At 35.8% G+C, this 24,537-nt stretch overlaps 1 protein-coding gene across 1 annotated transcript in view; it reads right to left on the minus strand.

The window, feature by feature from the left end:
* Nucleotides 1-24,537, minus strand: part of Acss3 (acyl-CoA synthetase short chain family member 3) — a 143,812-nt gene that overhangs the window by 12,741 nt on the left and 106,534 nt on the right. The window contains exons 10-13 of the mRNA XM_042698913.1: nucleotides 13,766-13,861; nucleotides 10,796-10,859; nucleotides 3,947-4,028; nucleotides 554-676 (exon numbers count right to left, since the gene is read on the minus strand). Of these exons, the coding sequence (XP_042554847.1) occupies nucleotides 554-676; nucleotides 3,947-4,028; nucleotides 10,796-10,859; nucleotides 13,766-13,861 (365 nt within the window). The remainder of the gene's footprint in view (nucleotides 1-553; nucleotides 677-3,946; nucleotides 4,029-10,795; nucleotides 10,860-13,765; nucleotides 13,862-24,537) is intronic.

A 24,537-nucleotide genomic window follows, 5' to 3' on the forward strand; every position in this document is an offset into this window, starting at 1 on the left:
CAATCTGAGAAGTGCAATTCAAAGCCAGCTTATTCACATACAGCCTCAAGACTTATCTCCAATTAATGTGAATAGCTGGAAGTAGAATCATGGTTGAAATGGGAGAGCACTAGCAATCAGTGAAAAAGTCAATTGCAAGTTCAATGTCTAGAGTTCAAGCCTTAATTCTCCCCCTTCCTCTCCCTCCCTCCCTCTCTCTCCCTCCCTCTCTCTCCCTCACTCCCCCCCTCACACACACACAAAGCTAAAAAATCAAATAATGCAAAGCAAACGCACACAAAAGGTCTTCCATAAAAAAGAAATACATGTAAGTGCTTAAAAAGACTACACAGGCAGGAAGAGGGGCATGTGTGAGGAAGATGAAGATTCAAAATCAATCTACGCAAAAAAAAGTGAGGTGAGAGGGATATCAGTAATCTAGCCCTGCCTTAAATGAAGAAGGCATTGACTTTCCAGTTTTAATGATTTAACCTTCGTGTTTCTTCCACTCAGCATTCTTTCTCGACACTACTTAGAGAAGAACAACAATACTAATCAATTAATCCATATTAACCTCTTCAATTGCCCCTGCAGAAATCCTGTGACCTGCAACATTTATTACATCATCCATACGAGACATAACATAGAGGTAACCTTCTTCATCCATGTAACCAGCGTCCATGGTATCGTAGTAGCCCTGAAAATAAGAATAAATGGTGTTTAGTTCACATGAACTGTTAAGTAATCTAATTATTTAAATTTGGCAAAATATAAAATGTGACAGAAATGGGTTCAGACTGTATGTTGAATTTTGCACAAGGATGCTATGAAAGTAAAATAACTTCTGATTTTAAAAACATACTAGATTGTGGAGGAGATGGGGACAAACAAGTTGTTTAAGGATTCAGGTGGACCTGTTGCAACAATGAGAAGTACAAAATGTCATGTCAAAAACGAGCTTTACAATGTCGGTGTGTGGGGGGGGGGGAGGGGGGGAAGGATTGGGTGGGGGGGAGGGGGGAGGCTGGGAAGGGAGGTGAAGGGTAAACAAAGGAGGAGGCTGCAATGCTTGGTAAGAAATGTATGCATTATCCTGCCCATGTAATTGTAACCCCTCTGTACAGTATGTTCTCAAATAAAATAAAATTAAATTAAAAAAAAAAAAAGGAAAAAAAAATACTAGAATCCCTTTGCTCCTAAGAGTCAAAGTAAGTTAAACTATTCTTATAGATTTTCAACTTAAGAGTCTGAACTTTGAGTTGCAAAGTTTATGAACTCAATTACTTTTTTTAAATGGAGAAGTAGTAGTTTAATATTTCCAATTCACTTTGGTATTGCAAAGTAACTTTTCAATAAAGTTCTTCTCTAATTGTATTAATTTTCAAAGCTTTAAAGATCCCTATGAATAATTACGCATAGATCACTTGTTTCTTTTAACATGGATTGAGATTTAATTTACGAATCAGTGAAATGTAGTAGCATTTAATTCTTTATTTAATTTTTAACCAGCACACAGTAGCACATCTTTGCTTATGTAGAAATCAACAACAGAATGAAGAATAATCAAGGTGTGAAAGAAAAATATGTTGTCTTCCCTAATGTTTTGTAGCTATTTTGATGTCGACACTACAAACATGTTTGCTGCAAACCTGTTGAAGTGGCAAGTTCATTCATTCTGAGAATCATTGTGCTCATATACCAAAAGAGCTCAAGACCTTGTCTTACAGACTCTTATGAGGTCTATATGAAATAGTGTGTATACAGTAGAAGGCACAGACACATCATGAACCCTTGAGAATTGTCACTGTTATTGCAATACTACTGTTATTACTGTTAGACTGGCCACCTAGTCTAGCATTAAGAGTTTGAACTCTGAAGCCAAACTATATTGGAACAGCCCCAACCTGTCTAACCTGTGTGAACTCTAGGGTAAGTCAATCAACACTTTCCTGCTTTTTATTAAGCCCTCAAATAAGAGGATCAGGGTCAAATAACAAAGTGCACTGTAGTCACTTCATGTAGTTTAGTCATATCTTGGAGTTTTGAGGGAGGTTTCAATGTTAAACATATTCAAGCTAAAGCCCCATGCACATTATTTATTGTTATCAGGTTATAATGAATCATTATCAGTACCTGAAAATTTCACTGTTGTCCTTCAGGTAGATAGACTGGGCTGGCTGCAGTCAACTAGACTGACAAATCTTTCTGCCACAGTCCATCAGGGTCATGTTTAATCTTGGCTATTGAGGTCATTCAACTCTGAGATTCTCATTCCAAAGGAAACTATTTTTAACCCTTGTCATTTATCCAGTTGATTAGTCTATCTGTCTTTTACTCACAAGTAATCAAGATAGAATACTAAGTACTTGGACTCACTGTTTTTTTATGAAATTCTAATCATTCATACCTGGTCACCTCATGCATAATTAGGGCAGGATATGTAACTCTCAGGGAAAAAAGAGAAGGAAAACTTTAGCAGAGAGATAATGGTCTGATTCTATCCTGTGTTACCAATGAAATGCTGTTACAAGCAGAGGACATTTCGTCTTGATAAGGGACAGCAGAAAAATGACAAACTAGGGAGGAGAAGGACAATGTTTGTTATGCAGACTACTGGGGAGAAGACTGGGCTTTGAAAATATGCTCTGTAAACATTTATTCAATTGTTTATTTATTCGTTCATTTGTTTGTTGATTTTGTTTGATTTATTTTTGTGCCAGTCCTGGGGCTTGAATTCAGGACATGTACTCTGTCCCTGAGCCTTCCTATGTTCAAGGCTTGTGTTCTACCAGTCGGGACACAGCACCACTTCTGGCTTTATCTGAGTAGTTTATTGGAGATAAATATCTCACAGACATTCTTGACCAGGCTGGTTTCAAACCACAATCCTCAGATCTCAGCCTCCAGAGTAACTAGGATTACAGGTGTGAGACACCAGCACCAGCAGAACATACATCTTCCTGACAAATGGAATGGGATTGCTGGTGTAGCAGCCTATAGACTAATGACATCATAGAGTTCAGACGAGTTGTTTTTAGTCTATAAAGAGGAATCTAGTGGAAGAAATAATATGGAAAGTCAAAAAGGTTTTTTGATAACAAAAAAAAATTGCTATAACCAAGGTATAGAATCAGGCCCAGATGTCCATTAATGGGTGAATCAAGAAAATGTAGTATATATACAAAATGGAATTTTGATCATCTGTTAGAAAAAATAATATTGTACGATTTGTAAAGAAATGGAAAGACCTGGAAAATTTATGTAAAGTGAAGTAAGTCAGGCCCGGAGAAACAATGGTTGCATGTTTTCCCCTATAGATGGATGCAAGAATTAGTTTATAACTAATAAATAAATACATTAGGAAGTATTTAAGTGTATGTAAATTATTAGTGGAAATATGGTAGATTCGAGTGAAAACCCAAAATTCCTTAGAAAGATAAAGTCAAAGTTCAAAAAAATGAACACCAGGAAATGGGTATTTGAAAGGTGTGATGTAGGGCTATGGGGAAAGAGGCAGAGAAGAATGCAGCCAATAATTCAATCTATATCTTACAAAATTAGGAAAAGTGAGGGAGGGGTGTTTGGAGGAATGTATGAGAAGATTAAAAGGAGTGACATTGATCAGGATGCATTGTATTCATAAAATGCTTTGTTAAATGACAACTCCTTTGTATGACTACTTAAGGATAATAAAAATATGTATTTAATTCCTGGTTTCATGAAAGCTTAGGAGAAATGATAAGAGAAACAATGATTTCTGTGTTCAGAGACTGATAACCCTTTCAAAAATGACTTACTAAGAAAATTGTGATTTGGTCATTCTTCTCCTTAAGAGCTGGAAATTTGTCCAGACAATCTTTTAAAAGTCGCTATTGATCTATAATTCTAGAATCAAGTTGATCAATTGGGTAGGTGAAAATATAGAGAAGTATCTGAAAAGATTGAAAAATATATGAAAAGTTCTTACAGGAAATTTTTCAAAGTATAAATGCTTGAATGCTTCCTGATTCTTCCAGAGTCCTGAAAAGGCTCCAGGTGGCAAAGGCAACCTTATACAAAACAACAGAGCAGTTAAAATTACTAGGAAAATAATCTTAAAGAAGGCTGATTGCAATCATTATTTTTCACCATGAAGGGTAATTACAATTGAAATCCCTAATTGAAATATGCGGGACCCACCATATCAAACGGAGACTGAAGAATTTGTCCACATCAAAGCATAGTTAGTTACTAAAGAACAACCGTAGTTTTGGACAAGTGCATAGGAAGCAAACACATATGGCACTGAAGTACTGACAATCACCACTATTTCAATAAGAAGCAGAACAGTTTTAAAACTGAACAAAATGTATCAGTACATTACTTTTAAGAGAATTACTTCCATCTGAGGAAAATAAATTCATTTTCAAAAGTACCAACTGTCACCTTTGCCTGTTTTGCCTGTTTGTGTCATGGAATTCTTCTAATTATGCCTCCCAAGTACAATGCGATCCTCATGATCAATGTGCCTCCCTTCCTGGAGAATTTTCTCAGCTCTGGAACTTTTTTTTTGCCAATCCTGAGGCTTGAACTCAAAGCCTGGGCACTGTCCCTGAGCTTCTTTTGCTCAAGGCTAGCACTCTGCCACTTGAGCCAGAGCGCCACTTCCTGCTTTTTCTGTTTATGTGACACTGAGCAATCTGACTTTTTCATTGTGTATTTTCTCATTCTTGTCAATACGCAGAAACTTTGAGCATATAGAGTATAAGGTACAATATCTCCTCTCCTTTGCTCTCCTCTCCTCTCCTGTCTTCTCCTCTCCTCTGATCTCCTCCCTTCTTCTCTCCCCTTCCTTCTCCTCCCTTCCCCTCCTCTCTTCTCTTCTCATCTCTTCCCTCTCCTCTCTCCTCTCCTCTTTTTCTCTTTTTCTTTCTTTCTTTCTTTCTCTTTCCTTCCTTCCTTCCTTCCTTCCTTCCTTCCTTCTTTCTTTCTTTCTTTCTTTCTTTCTTTCTTTCTTTCTTTCTTTCTTTCTTTCTTCCTTCCTTTCTTCCTTTCTTTCTCTCTCTCTCTCTTTCTCTCTCTCTCTCTCTCTCCCCCCCACCATTTTCTCTAATACTATAGCTTAAATGATATCTACCACTTCTGCCACATCTTCAGTTTTTCTGCGTACATTTATTTTTTTTTAATAGAATGTCTTTCCTGGGCAAGGCTTGGACCCTGATTCTCCTACTCTTTCTTGTGCCTAGCTAGAATTCTAGGTGTGTCCCACCACACACTTGCACACACACACACACACACACACACACAGATACACACACATATTGGAACCAGTTTTCTCATATACTTCCTTCTTTCTGCATAGCTTTCTTCTGTATAGCTAGAGCTTTATATCACCAATCTACCTTATATTTAGATTTATTTAAACAAATTAATGAATTCTCACCTTGATTCTCCTATAGGAAATACATAGTAACAAAGATTGTCTTCTAGATATAGAAAATTTTTAGATAATGTGTAATTTGTCTTATTTATTTATTTATTTTTGTTTGTTTGTTTTGAAACACTCTTTCTCTTCCACGATGTCTTGGACCTTGTGGATCCTTCTGCCTCAGCCTCTCAAAATCTGGGATTTCAAATGAGAACTACTACAGCTGGCTCATAGTTTGGAAATAGATGTACTATAAAGCTTGAGGATTAAAAAAAAAACCTTCCATAGTCATTCGAAAAAAAGGATTCCGTGCAGTGGTGACTTTAGAGTTTTGATGCTGAGACAAGTGGACATGGCACAGAAATGATTATTGCCCTCTGTCATAGAATCACATGTGTCCTCCTTGAAAACAAGGTCTTTTGTTCTGAGAGGGTGAGAGGGGAAACAAGATGGTCAGATGACCACCTCACCAAACTCTGCTCTCACATCTGTCCAACAGAACATGCTTCCAGTGCCTTTGTGGCTACTCCCCATAGGTTTCAGCCTAGTAATCCTAGCAAGTTGCTTTATATACCCTTGCTAGATCCTTTATCTCTGCTTTTGTCTTTTGAGACAGAGTAAACAAGATCCATCAGCCTTTCTGAACTGCATATAACTGTATGCAATGCATATTCATGAAGGCATTTTGTAATCTGTAAAAACAAACAACAGCAAAAACAAATGCTACAAGCTTGCTATTGCTGTAGCTGCTACTACCATCATTGTTCATCAAATCTGTTTGAAAAAGTGATCTCATGTGGATCATCCTCTCAGGTTCTTTTCTCTATTATGGTAATCTTTTCCAATGACTATATAAATAATTGTATGCCACCAATTTGTTTGAAATCAGCTTGCTGATATTTTGCAAAAAGAAAATAAAGAGAAGCATTGAAATTATTCAGCATCCTTCACTATCAAATAAAATGTGACTAGGACAACTAATAAAAATAAATTCATTGGAAGTTTCAGGATGTTAAAGGTAAAGAAGTAGACACGAAGAAGTGGAAAATCAAACATCCATAAGGGAAAACACAGATAGAGAGATAGCAGGAATGAAGGAGGCAGATTATCTACAGGACAAACAGAAACATATCTGGCAGAGAAGCACATTAAATAAGATAATGTTCAAATGCTTCCAGGAAGAGGAATATAGATAGTTTTGCATGTTTTTCCTGTTAGCATTTTCAAACAGATATATGCGTTTTAGAAAATATCTTTCTAAAATATCTTTAGAAAATATCTTTCTACTACTCCAGGGAAAATAAAATGTAACTGTAATAACTAATGGTAACTGACATTCATGCTGGAATTAGAGAACTAGAGAGCAGTAGGAGGTGGGACTACTTAAACACATAATATCACCCACGCTGAGAGAACCATGCATATCAAAGAGCATATTATTAAACATATATTTCTCTTGTATTTTTCTCTCCAAGCATCTACAAGCATCAACATATTGCCTACTCAGAATATTAAGAATAGTCTCTCTTTCTCTTTCTCTGTCTCCCTGCATTAATATATCCCCAACATTATAAAAACTCTTAAGTGCCTTTTATCTGAGATAAAGGATGATCTGTATTCATTGTCTACCTGATTTCAGAAATAAATTGAAGACATAGTTCCTATCCCCAAGATAATTCTGGAATTTAAGCTTAACATTAAATTTTTGGTATTTCCTCCAGGATTTCATATGAACTTACTTTTTATATCCAGGAAGAAACTGCTTAAGCCATAATTTCTTTCTCCCTGGGTAGACAAAACATCATACCTCTATGTATTTTCTAGCTTGAGAATCCTTAATGATTGCTTAGTTTCTTGCACCTAAAGCAGGGACCATATATGTCTCTTTGCCTACCTTATAATAGTACTGGTCTAAGGTTAAAAAGAGACTATAAAAACTCTTCTTATGAGGTTTAGAATGGAGTAAGATTACAATTATGTGACAGGCTTGGTTTTGCTCAAAGGATAGTCAGCACAGTGAGGAAATCTCTACTTGTGAAGCTGTGAGCATGTGAACAGACATTGGCATTGGCAAGCAGGGAAGGAAAAAACACTTGGACAGTTCCACAGAGCTCGCCTGGGGGGCACAGGTCAGCAGAACACAGCAGGGGAAGAACAAGTTGCACTTCCAATAGCAACAATGAATCTGGTCAGAAAAATATATGCCCCTCAGAAAAGAAGAGCTAGAGACCTATGGCTTTAATAACAGGGAGCACTGTGGTAGAGAGGAAGGCAATTGCAGTTGAATTTTTTTTTCTCTCATGCCTAGCTTTCTGTTGCCTGGAAATTACTGACTCATAGTTTTATTTCTGCACTTTGGATCTCTGGATGCAATTACAGGAGCACCTTCTAAAATTCATGAGCATTTGGTATTCATAGCAACTCAGACACCATAACTTCCCACTAAATTAACTGCCTGGAGTAGATTTTTAAAAAAAAAAACAAAACAAAAGAATTTTCTAACATCCATGTGGACATGATGTTTTCATTTCTAAGAGAAAGGTAAGGTCTGTGAAGGCAAGCAATCAGATAAGATGCTAAAACTGCATGGCTCTTATTTATTACCCCCTCCAGGGCCAATGGTTGTTTAAGAATCAATAAAATGTCTTTTCTCTAGTGATGGGTGTCCCTTGAAGAGAAAAAGAAAATAATATCCAGAATGCTGTAAGAAAGCAAGTGGAAAAGTTAAGTAGTTGATTGAGAGGTTTCAGATTCATGTTTGATTTTTCTGTAGGTCACTATATCTAAATAGGAACCAATGTGAACAAGTCATACCAAGAGATGTAAATAAGGAAACATCCTACACATACTGCCAGCAGCTATTGGGATGCATGAAAAAGTTTTAGATTGATGAGGTAGAGTAGAATTGCTACTGGCCATATAAGTTTCAGAAGGAAATCCTTCCTGTAGTAGGTAAAACAAAATACAACCAAACCAAACAAAAAAATAGAGCTGCTTTATTAGAGAAAAAAGGAAAAGAGAGATCCCAGTGGTAGCCATTTTTTTGTTCAGATTTATTTTGATCTTACCTTTCTAATAACTATAGTATTCCTAATAACTACATATAACTAGATATACCTTTCTAATGCTAGATATAATGTATATTCTTTTAAAATATGGAGCTTTAACTATTTACCAAAAGTAGGAATCAAATTCTACTGCATGTGGATGAATATCATAGCCTCATAATTCATAATGAAATCTCAGAGGGCTGAAAATATACAATAAAAAGCATCTGCTTAGAAATAAAAAGGAACAAAAGCATTCTGAAATGGCCACAGCCTAAAGTGTGAAATTCTTTAAGACAGGAGTGGTGTTATTTTCAATGACTTGAAATAACACTAAAGGCCATAGGAAAAATTATAGTTTATTTGGGATACTACTGTATTCTATTATCTCTGAATGGATGTAGGGCAAAGCCACCCATAATTAGACTGACAGAACCCATGAGGGGTTTAAAACTATGCTGGCATCAAATGCCACCTCTGCGATCTTAGAGGACTTGCCTCATGAAAAGATGACTCACAGAGTTCGGTTATATAAAAACTTCTGTGGCTGGGGTACTTTTAAAAGCTTTTGAAAAACATTTGCTTCTTCTCTAAAAAATTAAACATCCACGGCCTACAATCATTTTCATATATTCTTTAGCAAACCCATCACCTCCCTTTGGTAGTTTTGTAATAATGGATATAATTCAGAGTCATTTTGCTGAAAAATGGAATAGACAATATTTAGCATTTTTCTATCCTTTTGGATATGTTGTCCCCTGAAAGAGTAATATAATGCTCACATACTCACTACTATCATATATGGCACAGAAAAATAAATGTACCATCATCTTTATCTCTTATACCAATATTTTATAAATGAAAATATTTCTATTTGAAGAAATATACTTTCTACTTCAGTTTTTCATGTACATTTATAGAATTTAAGACAGTTTATTAAATAGAGGTAATCTAATAGTTGTCCATGGATACTAACTTGTAAGAATTCCTTTGAATTCTAACAGCAATAAATGAGAAAACAAATTTCTAAAAACCTGACATAAAATGTTCTGTACTCATGACTGCATTCTGGAGGATTCTACTTAAACAAAAATGGAAAAATTCTACGAAGATAATCAACAGCACTGAAGGAATCTGTATCGATTATTTAAACAACACAGATTATGTGTCTCTAAATTTAACTGGTTTTCCACCAGCACAACAATTTTAACATTTGATCTAATCAAAGTAAACATAAAATCTCACTTCAAATTTCAGCCTCTTTGTTTATCAAATGAACAAAGACAAAACATGTTAACAAGAAATTGTATTTGGTGAGCCTAGAATTTAACAATATTCTATCATTTGATCCAGAAAAAAAGAGAAAAGATAAAACCAAAGAAATATTTGGTACAAGGTTATTTATAATAGTAGAGGTCCCTAAAGGCCTAAGCGGCTCAAAGTGGAGATTTAAGAAAAATTAGAAGACAGTTTAAAGATTAAACATAATTCTAAGGCAGAATTGAAGAAAGACAGCAAATCCCAAATTTAATTGCTTCAGATCTATAAAATGTCAAAATATGGACAGGCATATTCATTCAGATATTGTTCAATGGTAGGATGTATTCTGAGAAACATGTCTTTAGATGGTTCTTAATATTGCATGAGCACAGCATTAAGCATGTTTACCTAAACCTAAATGGTATAGGTTAATTATTCCACGTAGATGATGAAATGCAATGAATAGATTCCTGCAAGCATTAAACACCATGGTATTTTACAATAAATGCTTCTGTGCAAGTAACAATAAATAATGATAAAATGTATACCGTTTTAACTTCATGAACTAGTGACTTAGTCATTCATGATCACCTAAACTATTACATACCATACATATTTATTTATGACTCACTTTTATATGACTGATGGTGGAGTAGGTTTGTTCCCAATACTGTGACCATAAACTCTGAAAGTTTTGTGGCAATACAGGCATGTATCTAGGGGAGAGGAATTTCTCCACTTTACCATAATCTATGGGAAGACCATCTTGTCCCTGTTCCCCTACTCCCCCATAGACTAAAACATCATTTTGTATCACAACTACATGCTACACAATCAAGGGTATGTTTTTACAGGAATGGAAGTACAGAAACTATTTCCTTCTTTATATTTTTGGTAAGTAAGTTTTTTTAAATAACTTGTTCAATCAGGAAATCAATTCTAAGGAATAGACCCAGGTTTAAATGAACAGTTAACAGTATACTTCAGCAGTGCATACACTCATTCTGGACACTCTTCACTTGTGCTATGTAATCATTCCATTTTTTTTCCTTAACCCACCAACTTTTGATCTTTTTATAGTAGTACCGAAAATTTTGCTTACTTTACCACAATATTTCCTAGACATCGAGCCTTCAGTTTTTGCATGTTGTCATCCAAAATCATAACTATAAAATAAAATATAAGTTAAAATGTATAACCTCAAAACTTGAAGTGTGTTTCTATATTTTCTACATATAAATTAGGTAGAGCATCTTTTAAAAATGCAAAGCGTACATGCATTTATTTCTTCCAAGATCATAATTTTTTCTTCAAAGTCAAGCTTTAGAAAAAGCTGTTTTTCAATTTTCATACTAATATCATCACGTCTGCTCATATGTACTCACTCAAGCACATTTAAAATATGGTCAGTTTTTTTCCCAAAAACTAAGAGAAACAGCTATAAAATGCATCAAAAATACAAACACAAAATAAAAAGGCATTTAAAACCGTGGAAAATCTCTTATTGTGATTTTAGGTTTAATAACTACTTGTGATAGTTAAATTAGATTAATGTACTTTTCCAAAACTTTATCACAATACTTCCTGTGTTATCTTGGCCATCATTGAAAGTGATTATATTTCAGTTTATATCTACCTTCTGTAACCATCAATACAAAGTAAGAATGAAGATATATCATCACCATCAAGCTTTCATAGATTCTTCATGTGACTCCATCACCAGGAAGACAATTTTCCCCTCTTTGGGCTCCTGAACTGTTTTGTTTTAAAACTATTTGGACACTTAATTTGTAGCGCTGTACCTATGTGCATCTCATTAGACTGACGGATCATTATGGGTGGAGAGCACATCTGGATTCATCATTGTTTCCCTAAATTCTACACAATGACCAAATTATTAGAAGTCCTTGTGTGTGCTCTATTGTCCCTTGAGTAGTCCCATCTATAAAATGGGAGACATTCTCTTCTTGTCACAGTAGTAAAAGAAATTGTTGGAAAGCATGTCAATCAAACAACAAGCTACCATTACACTGATGTTTAGCACAAAGTACTGTCTTTCCTTGGTCAAAGTATCCTGTGTATTATGCTTTCAAATCTACATAGAAATCATTACTCACAAAGTCACTAGTTTCTCAGTTATGGAAGTTATAACTTACTCTGTTTGGAATTCGATGGCTTCCAGACAATGAGAAGCTTCTACATTGAAATTCCCTGGGTCATCAAAGCTTAACTATCTTACAGCTGGATATAAAAATGGCACTGAAATACTAAGAGAAAAATGTGTTCAATAACTTCCACAATCAGCAACCTCTAAAAATGTCTCAGCACAAAAGAATGACAGAACTGATCACTTGGAGAATTTGTTAAATTTGGGTTCACCTTTCTATGGCTAGAGAAACCACTGTGCTTACAAATTTTTAAAGAAAGCTTGGCGGGGGGAGGGGGGAATGGCTTTATAAATATATCTGATAGATTAAATGATTCACATTTCCTTAAAAATATGTTGTCCAAAAATGAAAATATGATATTTTCCCTAGAGAAGCAAAAGACAGATCTCTAAGTTGTATACTTTATATGCAAATAGGAAATGTGTGTTAAGGAAATGTCCCTTATAAATCTACTAAACTAAATTATGTGACTTTATGCAAGTTATGTCACCTCTGTGCCTGTTTTTCTTGTCTTGAAAATGAATATATGGGTCTGAGTCGTTAGTTTTCTGGTTTCTCTGAAATATTTGTAGTATTATTAGCTAAGGCTTACTTTCATCTTACTGTTTTCAGGCACTATATTAATGCTTTTTTATATGAAAGCACAACATACCAGGTATAGAAAGTGTATGACATTACAGTCTCTATTTAGAAACTTGAAAAAAAAAAGAACATCTAAAAGGTTAGATGATCTGGACCAGCCAGCCAATTAGGAAGCATAGTCCAAGGGAAATTATTTGATTATTATGGTCATTACAATAAACCTAACTAAAATATTAAGAGGACATCTCTCTGTCACATATATATATATGTACATATATATTGTTAGAAATCTTACCCTTTGGCTTCATTTTTAGCCAAAAAGTGTCAAAAGCCTTGTTATCATTCTCAAATTAAATGTCAGTGGGTGTTGTGAGCAAAATGACAGCTTTTAAAATGAGAACAAAGGAACTACCCAATAATACAAAAGAATGTGCATCTTCCTGAGGATTAATCCAGCCCTGTGACCTAGCTAAAGTGTTATATTTTCTAGGCATCCACTTACTTCTGACCTCCAAGTGGTTATAATATCTATGAAGCAAACATACCTCAGCATAAAACTCAAATAATAGATATAAATGCTGGACATCTAGTTGGTCTTGTATATATAATAATGTATATATTGAATAATGTATAAATTGAAATGTTCCTGCTTATTTTAGTCATTTAGAGCATGTTTCTTAAGTCATACGATATTGTTTTAGACAGCAAAATGTAAGGCATTCTCTCCTCTTCCCTGTCTTCTTTTTTCTGATACTCCCTCCCCAGTATGTATATATTTTGTGGTGTGTGTGTGTGTGTGTGTGTGTGTGTGTGTGTGTGTGTGTGAGTGTGTAAATACAGGGGTTTAAAACTCTGTGTGTGTGTGTGTGAATACAAGGGCTTAAAACTCAAGGCCTAATGCTTGTTAGGCAAGCAAATTTCCTATTTTGAAGAACACCTCCAGCCCCTTTGGCTTGTTTGTTTTCGGTACTGTCTCATGCTTTTTGCTCAGGCTAGCCTCAGTCCTACCTATAAATCCTGTATAGCTGGGATTAAAGGTCTATGCCACCATTCCCAATCTGCTTAGTTTTTGAGATAAAGTCTCACTATATTTTTTTGCTGAATGTAGCCTGGAATCGTTATCTTCCTTTCTGTTTTCCAGCTACCTGAGATTACAGGGATGAGTCATAACCCTAAGCCAAGACATTAATATTTAATTCAAAATACTCATACAATCAAATACCTATTACCCACCTATTAGGTGACATATAGTAAACACTGGGTTCAGGAAAACAACAAATTCATTAATATCACACATTTTACATTGCCAGGGTCATTCTTACCATTGTATCCTGGGACACATTGCCCTGCTTGCCCCGGTGGAGGTGTTTTAGAGTTACCTAATCCAATACATGATGCTGTAATTGGAGATCCAGTCTCTGGAGAAAGAAATACAAGTTATTAATTAATGTTCCACATGGGAAATAATGTGTCTTCAGTACATGAGCCTTTAATCCACAGTAGATTTCATTTTATTCTTATTGCATGAAGAATAGATAATAGTGTAGATGTAAGATTGGTCCTTCATCTTAGTCCGAGAGCAGAGTTTGAACTTTATATGTATCAAGAACAGGAACTCAGTTCTCCTTTCTTGCAGAAAATCTAATTTAAGATATACACAGATGATTTATTCTTTCTTGAAAGAAGGTAGATAAAAAGTAATAAATACCACTTGGGGGCAATCATCAACCACATTTTGTTGTCCTTATTCCAAAGGAAGTTATATTGTTTTCTTCAATAATTTTTTTGGGAAAAAAACCCGAAAAGCAATTTAGATGTGCATTTCTCTAATAAAGCAAAACACACACACACACACACACACACACACACACACACATTCCAGTACTTTTAATACATCTACATTTTTAAAAGTTAAGGACACAACCAGGCACTAGTGGCCCATGCTTGTAATCCTAGCTACTTAGGAAGTTGATATCTGAGAACAGTGGTCAAAGCCAGCCAGAGCATGAAAGTCATGAGACTCTTATCTTCTATTAGCTAGCAAAAAGGCCAGAACTAGAATTAGTGGTAGAGTGCTCGCCTCAAACCAAAAAACAAACAAACAAACAAAAAACCTTCAGGACAGCTTCTAGGCTTTGAGTTCAAGCCCTAGGACCAGCACACACACATTTACTATCATTTATACACATGGTTTTTGTAAAGGAAAGGAAGAATACTCTAGTGTTCCCAGTGATGGAGCAGGGAATGTGAAGGATAGAAAAGTATGTTACTGTGAAGATTCTATAACACATTAAGTCTAAAAGATCACGAGAAAAGAAGCTTTCTCCTGACTCTAAATTAGTATATTGATCATAGCAAATTTAGTCTATGTGCTAAATATTTATGGTACTGTCATTTGTTCTCAGGAATACATTGCCCAAATGTTTTAAATTTTTATCATGCTCTGCTTGTCTTAGGATTTGACTTGCCTAGAGACCCCCACATCTCAAGCTTATTTTACCAGTACACCAAAATGCCGAATTCAAATCATAGGAAACCAGATGTGCAAGCTCTATTATTCAAGACTATAAACTTATCATTTTAAAACAAAAATGTATAATGAGCCAGCATACATTAACAAAGATGTTAAACTTGTTTATCTGACTCATCTTGTAATAACCAGAACAATAGCAGCTATTCCACAGGCTCTGAAACCAATCATTTTTCATAGAAGAATATATTTGTTATTTATAAATACAAACAGTATTAATAGAATATTTGAGACATGAGTTTTATCTATAGGAGGGCAGCATTAGAATATATTGAGAAAAAAAAAGAATATATTGAGAGCAATGTGTGGATAAGAGAGGAGAGAGAGGGAAAAAGAGAGAGAGATGGAGAGAGGGGGGGACAGAGAGAGAGAGAGAGAGAGAGAGAAACACCCGTCTTCTTAGCAGGCACAATATATTTTTTCCACCAAGAACTCTGCTATAATTTTTCATATATTTATATCACTTTAGAATGAGGGGAAGGATTTATTACTGTTTACAACTTCCAAAGTGGATTATTTCATTACTCACATTTTATGGATGGTGGGTCATGTGGCATCAAGAACAGAAGATGAGTTCTTGAACATTAAAACTAAGTTCCTAAGTAATGACTGTATGAGCTCCATAGCCATATAGTCACTAGTGAAGGTAAGTAGATATTGAGCAAGACTATTCATTTTCTGATGCCTAACAAAGACTTCAAAAATGGTGCTGTATGGATAAAATGGAAGGTATATTAAGAAGTGGTATTCCATAGCCGTGCAATACTATTGTCCTTTTCTCTGCCTCACGAAGGACAGAAGGAGAACCACATGGATGGAAGTATTCTCTCCTTTGCTTCTTGAAAAATGTCTACTGTTCATGTGAGATCTCCTCCAAAACAAATGTGAGATGCAAAATCAGGGCTAACAACAGGAAGCGACCTTGCAGGATGAGGTTCTTAATACAAGGTTGACAGGGGCCATAATTGTGTTCAGCACAAAACAGAAGCTCCCAGGACACATTTGAAGAGGAGACAGCCTCTGGAAATTGCATCTGCTCCTCTTCCAATTGGGTGGAAGGCAGCTGCTAAACTCAATCTCTTTTCAAAGTTCTTCCTATCAAGCTGAATCCAAGAGGGACACTCCCATCATCTGCAGTTCAAACTCTAGTTCTTAAATAAGGCCTCCACATCTTTTCAACAGATGGCTTTAGACTCATCAAAGGTACTGAGTGAGTCTAGAAACCACTAGTGGTTCTAGTAGCTATCCCCTAAGGGACAAATAAACAACAACAACAACCACCACCCTCCTTTGTAACTGCAAAATTCAAACTGCACCATTCTTTGTCTCATCTCAATGTGGGTTCTTATGAATGATGCCAATATTCCACTCTTTTTCCCTTGGGGACAAGGGAATGTGGGAAGATGAAGTGAGAATAGATTCCAGTCTTAAATAAAGATGCAAAAAACGATTAGCAAAGCTTACTGTCAGTACTCACTACCCAGGTAACCCGCCCCCCCACCCAGCACGCGCGCACACACACACACACCTGAGATTCTTGTATCTTTTTGATTACTTCTTATTAATTTATTATTTTATAACCTTCAATTGTTTTAATAGGTTATGAATGTAAAACAGCTATGGATAGCATGTTATTTCTGTATCATTCACTTGACTTTAAACTGTAAACAGTTGAAAAGGATGACCCATACAGGTTACTTTAAGTAGATAAAGCAGAAGGGCACTGCTGTAATCCTAGCTATTCAGGAAACTGAGGTCTGAGAATCACAGTTCAAAGACAACCCAAGCAGAAAAGTCCAGGAGACTCTTATCTCTAATAAACCACTCAGAAAAAAGCTGGAAGTAGCACTATGGCTCTAGTGGTAGAGCACTAGCCTTGAGCACAAAGAAGATCGGTTACAGTGCCCAGGCCCTGAGATCAAGCCCCAGGACTGGAAATAAATAAAACAAAAACAAAACAAAAAACTCTACCTGTATAGTTTAAACACTAGTAATTTAATTATCCCATTGTCCTTTACAGAGCTAGAAAAGGCACTATTAGTGACTTTTATAACACTTAGACAAATGGCAGTTCCTGGGTTCTACCCATAAGAATTACAGGTGGAAAGTAAGATGAGAAAGACTACCATACATATTTTGATTTTCTCCCTTTGTCCTTCTTTATAGAATTAGAAAAAACACTATTACTAGTGACCTTTACAACAAACACAGACAAATGGCAGTTCCCAGGTTCTAACAATAAGAATTACAGTTGGAATGTAGGATGAGAAAGACTACCAAAGATATTTTGGTTTTCTCCTTTTGAATTACTGAACTTCTTGGTATCTGAGGACAGGCCCAGCTGCCACACCAGTACACACACACACACACACACACACACACACACACACACACACACACACAAACATATACACAGGCACACATGTACTACATGTTCATACAAATAGCCCCAAATAACACCCATCCCTCAAACTGGTACAAGTGAAAAATAGGCTTCAGGTTAGAGAAAGCCCCCAGCATAGTGCCATCCCTAACTGAAAGGGCTCCCAAAGCTCCATTTCAAAGATGTTCTGAAAACATCTGCTTCACACTACCCAGGCTATAATTAACTGCCTACGAGTTATCTAGGGAGACAGGAAATTCTGATGTCATGTGGTGATTAGGAAATAGCTACACTCAACAAAACCCAGACATTCTCTTTGAAGAAGAGAATTGGAAAACTTCATTGGGAGGAATCTTTACAAAGACATCCAGCTTTAAAAAAATGCCCAGTCAACCACCACATGATTTATTTTAGATAAGAACCAGCAAGGAAGAAGATGGTTAAGAACTGAAGGGAGTGAAGAACAGCAAATTGGCACATTGATCTCATACTTCATTGAAAGTACTAGAGAAACTTCATTCTTCTCAGAACATCTTTACTGCCTCACCCTACTTGATTGCATGGTGAATTGTTACCAAATTAGTATTCCTTGAAATTTCTTATCCTGTGGAAAAAAGGAAGCAAACAATTAGATATAATTTTCTTTCAAATATAAATTAAGTACAGTGGGTGCACCTTTTATTTATGATTGCATTTAACCTGACCACCCAACTACAGGGAGAAAAGAAAATAGTATTATGACAAACAGATACTGATAGGTAGTCAATACAATCTAATCTAAACACTCTTTTCTATGCCACACAGCTATTTCAAAGAAGAAACAAGTAAACTAGGCTAATTATAATGAAGAGGAAGAGGAAGAAAGAAGGGGAAGAGGAGAAAAGAAGCAGAAGAAGGAGCAGAAGAAGCAGAAGAAGAAGGAGGAGGAGGAGGAAGGGGGAGGAGGGGGAAGGGGGGAGGAAGGGGAAAGATGAGGAGAAAGGGGGAGGAGGAGAAGAAGGAGAAGAAAAAGGAGGGAGGAGGAGGAGGAGGAGGAAGTGTAGTAAATGTGAGCAGGAAGTAAAAATGACCTGGATGCCACGGAATAAATCTGACTCCCATTTTGCAAGTGGGAATAGCAACAATAGAAATTATTTATTCACAATATTTATTGCAAAATTATGATTTGCTGGGGTGTCTGTTGTTAGAACTGGGGAAATAGCAACCTACTGAAGTCACATGGAGGGCACATCCTAGTTTGGGAGACAAAGAATGTACAATAATGTAAAAATAAAATATCTGTTAAAGACTGATAGATAATAAGAGAAAAAATAAAACACAGACAGCCTATAAAAGAAGTCATGGAAGGTTTATAGATTTATATTGGTTGAGTTGCAACTACCTACTTGAGAAGGTAACATTTGTGTAAAGAAGTATTGGTATGTGACACACAAATACTCAGAAAAAAATGAAGGAGGAAGGATCCTCAAATTTAGTGGCTCTGAGATAGGTTTATTCCTACAGTGTTTGTGCAATCAATGAGATTGATCAGAATGAGTAAGAAAAGTATTCATGGGAAATTAAGCAATGCTCTGGTGCCTTGTGCCTATATCTGAGCTACTCAACAGGCTGAGATCTGAGGATTGTACTTCAAAGTCAGCATGAGTCTGTGAGACTCATCTCCAGTTCACCACCAGAAAACCAGAAGTGGCTCTGTGGATCCACGTGATAGAGTGCTAGTATTGAGCAAAAGAGCTCAAGAAGAGAGCCCAGGCCCTGAGTTCTAGCCCCATAACTGACCAAAATAAAAAGGAAATAAGTTTAAAGATATTGAGGACAGTTAATGAGAGCCTATTTCAATTCATCATAAAACCTTAAGATTTTAGTCTGAAAGGATGTTATTAGCTAACAAGAGTTTTTGAACAAAAAAAATTAATGAACTAAAACAATGAAAATATAATTTCTTTAAACATTTGCTCATCATTTACATTCTATGATGCGATTTTTTTTTTTTAATTTGGACTTCAAGAAATACTAGTGAGAAGAAATGAAGAGATAGACAGAAGTTGTATTAGAATAATTGGTTAATGAATTCCTGTCACTTCCCTAACCATCAGGAACCTATTCTTATGACAATTTACAAGTTAGGCTGGAGAATTAGGACTGAACATGACAGAAAATGGTAGCCACGTGATTATAAGTACATTGTCTACAGGAAACAAAGATAATCATTTCTGTTTCACATGTATTCATGTGTATATTAATTGATGTGTTTTGAAAGGACAACTTCACGATCTTTATAAAATGCATAAGAATCCTACAAATGAATACATTTCCATTTAGCTAATGCCTTTTCAGGAGTACCTAACAGGGAATCTTTATAAGGGTTGAGAGATAGCGACAGGAATGTTTCTAACGGGTTGTAGAAGATTGCCTTAACTTTGAATTATTACATATTTAGAAAGAACGCAAGAGTGTTCAAGCACCACAGAAGGATTCCTGACTACAGGGAATAATTCTCACAAAAGCATCTCCTAGAAACAAAGTTGTTATGTAAAATATGTGCCAAGCATGTACACTCAAATCCCTTGAGCTGTCACACACAGAAGATACCTCATGATCCTCAGGACACCAAGAAAAAAAAGGTGAGGGGGGGGGGGGCATTGTTATAAAGTCCTCAGTAAATTAAGCCTTCTAGTTATCTTTTGCCATGGGAATAAAGCTGTCTAAGGCCCCTAAAGCAGCCCAATTACCAGTGAATATTATAGGAGTTGTTTGGTTTTTGTTTGTTTCATCAATAGTACACGGAGAACTACATTCACAAAATCATGAAATATAGGCCATTGTTAAGCAAAGGCTTTGGTCTGCTTATATGGCAATATATATTTGGGACAGATGTTAAGATATCAAAACATCTTTTAAAAATGATTTAGTGTAATTCTTGGAAAAATTGTATGGAGGTACATGCATATATTATCCTATCTTGCAGATGACATCAGTTCCTTTTTTCTGTTTGCCTTAGCCATTTATATCATCAGGATCAAACATTTTGCAGTCCCTGGTATTTCTTGCTCAGACACTGTTTTCTGACTAGTAAGCATACCCTTCTGATGTGATTCCCATGCTTCACTTCCCATTATTAATACCAGGATTCTTAAAAACGAAATAGCAAATCACAGAATGCAGTAGAGAAATAGAGGGCTTCAGAGGGAGAGACTATATGTTATGTTATAATTCTGTTACAAACTTTTCTTACTTCTGAAATGCTATCCAAAGGTCAGTGCTTGTTGAATATATTCTACTCATGAAAAGACATTTCTTTAGGAAGAAGGGAAGTTTAAAGTAGAATAACATGGCAAACAGAAATAGCAGCATGTGCGAAGGTTCATATAACACCATCAAGGGACTACTCGTTAGTCAGCAGAGAAAATCTTGGAGGTAGCAGTAGGACTGAGGGAGGTGACAAGAGGCAGATTATAAAATGTCTTTCAGGCCATGTTAAGAAATATAAATTAATCCAGTAATGATGGATGAAACAAGCATTTGCTAGGCAATCCAGTCCAAATTAATCTGTAAACAATGAAAGTGGAGCTGTTAATCAAATGGTAGAGAGCCAGCACTGAGTGAAAAGGCTAAGGGTTAGTGCCCAGGCTCTGAGTTCACTCCAATATTGGCTCCAATCTGGTTGCAAACTGGAACCCTGTGGTAAAAATTCCATGCAACAACAATAGATCAGTGAGATGGTGGAGGTCTGGTAAAGTTAAGCAGAGGTGGAAGACAAGGAAAAAAATCTTAATTATACTAAAAAATTAAAAGGTAGTTGGAATATAAGGAAAGAGCAATAAGCAGACACTTAGGTTAAGACCACGCAGAGAGAAGATGAACAAGGCTTAAAGAAAATGACGAAGGAGCAAGTTCATAAGTCCTTCTCTGTAAATAAGAGCCCTTGATACATCTGGCAATCTTCTATCCATCTCTTAGAGTAGTTATTTCTATAACTAAAAAGACTACATTGAAACAATGTAGATTTAGAAGTTGATAGTTAAATGCTGTAGATAATAAATTAATTCTTGGTACTGATGACTACACTAATCAAGCATCATTGTAGGCAGAGAGGCAATAGGTAAAGAAATCACTCTCTTACCTCTGAATCTATACAATGATCTATAAGTAAGCTGAATGTTGGTAGCAGAGAGAGCAACAGTGAGATGTACACTGGTGAAAGAAAATCAATGTAATCATTGTATCGTAAGATGGTATGATTATAGTTTAGAACAATTCAAAGCAATCTAATATTGTGTACTGTAAGCAAACCATTAATGTGAGCTGTGAGGCACTGGTCTTATCTGACTCCCTCACAGCAGGCTGCTGTGAAAAAGCCCATAAATAAGCTGTACTTCAATTAGAAAAGAAATAAGGAACTCATGAAGGCATGAGATAAAATATAGGAAGAAAGAACCCTGTACCACATAGAACAATAGCAGTTCAGGTTCTAATGTTAATGAGCTACTTGACATTAACAAATTCAACTCTCTTACATTCTAAGTTTTCTTAAATTCTGAAGTGCTTCTACAGGCTATGATGTTAAAGATGGCTCTTATAATAATGAAAGGTTATTCACAGAAAAGAAAAGAAAAGCAAACTGATGTAAAGGTAACTATGGACTGTGAACACAAGCTATTTGTACATATTTCACTTAATTCAGTTTTTTATTGTCATCTATGTCTTTGTTTTATCTACTAAACTCTAATAGGTTTTACAAGGAGCTTGTAACTTAACATGTTAAGTTGCAAACCCCTTGTAAATAAATATTCAGTGCGTCTTAATCAGTGTCACCCTTTCCATCATCCTCCCTTATTTCCTGCCCTTTCCCTTCCCCAGACCCATTTCCCATTTCCTACTTCCTCTATCACATATGGACATTGAGTATTCTTCATGGATTTCTCCCTGGTTCTTTTCTTCATTCATCTCCCCCCCTCCCACCTGCTCCCTCATTAAACTTGTTTCCATTTTCTGTTGTTATTTTGACAAACTGTTAACAGTTTGAATGTCTTAATCCAAGGAGTTTCACTTCTGTATGCACTATACAACTCAATCGTGTCTATAATCCTATGCCTCTGTGAGTACTCACATGGGAGGTTGTATTTTGGGTCTAGGATGCATGTTATTTCACTTCATGTAAAGCTTCCTAATAAGACTCTTAAGAAACATGTAAGACTTGCCTGTGGCCACAGAGTCAGTGGCTGAACTTGGATTTAAATACAGCCTGAACAGAATTTAGTATCACTTTGGACTCCCCACATAGTTTTCCCAAGGAGCACAGTCACGTGCTGCTTTTGAAATTAAGACTGACAGCAAAGGAGGAATTTGGAGCTATTTTGCGGGGCCAGTGAGCCTACTGCAAGAGTTTACAAGACATGGGGAATTAAATTTCCAGGAAAAGAAGAAAAAGAAAAAAGAAAAAAATCTTAAGGGTAAAAAAACTCAAGGAAAGCTGTAGAAACTCTTGTTCTAGTGAAGATTTATAAAAACATGACATTTTTTAAAACTTTTTTAGGATCAAGGCCAAGAGAAATTGAGAACTAACTCTATTGTCCATCAATTTTCCATGTTTTGGTCTCTTGTCAAAACATATAAGTAACAAAATGATGGGCACAAGTAATGGCTCTAATAAACCATTCTGTATTTCTCCATTAATTTATATAGAGTGGTATTTGAGGAAAAAATAACAACTTGTTGATGTGCATTTCTCACTATAATTCCAGAAAGATGAAGATGATTCTATGACTCATGCTCCGTTTGGAGATTGATTTTTGAAGTGGATTGACAATTTGTAAACAGTTACTTTCAAGACAAGAGTCTTTTCAAACATGCCTTACATTCAACAAAAGATTATTCTTTCCACAAACCAAATTCATGTAGTTTACCTCCAAGTTCCTGCTTACTCCAAATAACAGTAAAATCACTACTTTAAACTAACAAAGACTGTGCTAAATGAGAAAAAAATACTTTTTTCCAGGGAACAGTGATAACATGAAGACTTTTCTTTCACTCTCACCAGATGGACATTGTCACAGCCATCTTTAAGTGTAGTGAGGGGATGATACTGCTTTTGTAACTGCTTTTTTTCCAATAGCAACTTCTCAGGCTCAGCGATCTCAAAAAAAAACTTTTTATGAGTTAAAAAAGGGGATGAGTTTATTTCTGACCATTCCATTGTGGAAAACAAAAATGTACCAGCCAGAAACTGTATTACTGAACGACTGTGCCTTCTAAGCTTGAAAGTAGCAGAGGGCATCTTTTGAAAAACCCACTTGATGAAACAATGGCTCTGTCAGTCCAGCCAACTCACTCATTGAATTCTGTATTGTGCAACTCACAGTAGTTCAATCTATTGTCTTTTAATACACAGGCATAGGGTATGTACTTTAACGAATCTCTTTCAACATAGCTCATAGATTCCGAAACTACAGAACAAAATTCAGAAACAGGGAATAAGAAAGAGTTAAATGTCAAAGCATAGAAGACAGCACTTGATCATGTATGGAAATATTATGCTCACCGATTTGTGGCTAGAGAACTAGTTACAAATGACTATTGGGACCTGGTAGAGATAGATTTATAAACAATTGAACATTGAGCCCTCAAGGTAAAGTCATGGAGAATAGACTTTCCTCATGTCTATCTAGCCACATGCAGCCTTTTATGGTTTAGTTCTAGGAAGGCAAATTATTTTTTTAGTAAAAGTTGATATATGATTTTGCATGAGACACAGATAAGTGTGTTTATAGGGAAAGAAATCCATGTATGATAAAAAAAGGGGGGGGAGAATGATTAGGAGGGAATGCATTTATTTTTGAACTCCAGAAATAAAGAAAATTCCCCATACTAGATTAGTCTTAAACTGTAGACTGACAGATTGAAATCCCTTCAACTTAAATATGTTAACATGGACACATGAAAGTACACTTGAAAATACAAGGGTAACAATGGAAAAGAATTCTCCAGAAAAAAAAAAATGTGTCTTCAACTTTGTTACATACTTATTAAGTTCACAATTATTAAGTGTTGTACAATGCTTGCATGGGAGAAATAATACATAATGCTAATAGTGGTGTCTAACATGGAAATCTCTACCTAGGGTAGTAATTTTCAGATTACAATGAATTGTTCTGCTTTGTAGGTTTGATTCTTGTACATAA

Source organism: Dipodomys spectabilis, unplaced genomic scaffold (assembly GCF_019054845.1).
Source record: "Dipodomys spectabilis isolate Male_0828 unplaced genomic scaffold, ASM1905484v1 ptg000234l, whole genome shotgun sequence".
NCBI lineage: Eukaryota > Metazoa > Chordata > Mammalia > Rodentia > Heteromyidae > Dipodomys > Dipodomys spectabilis.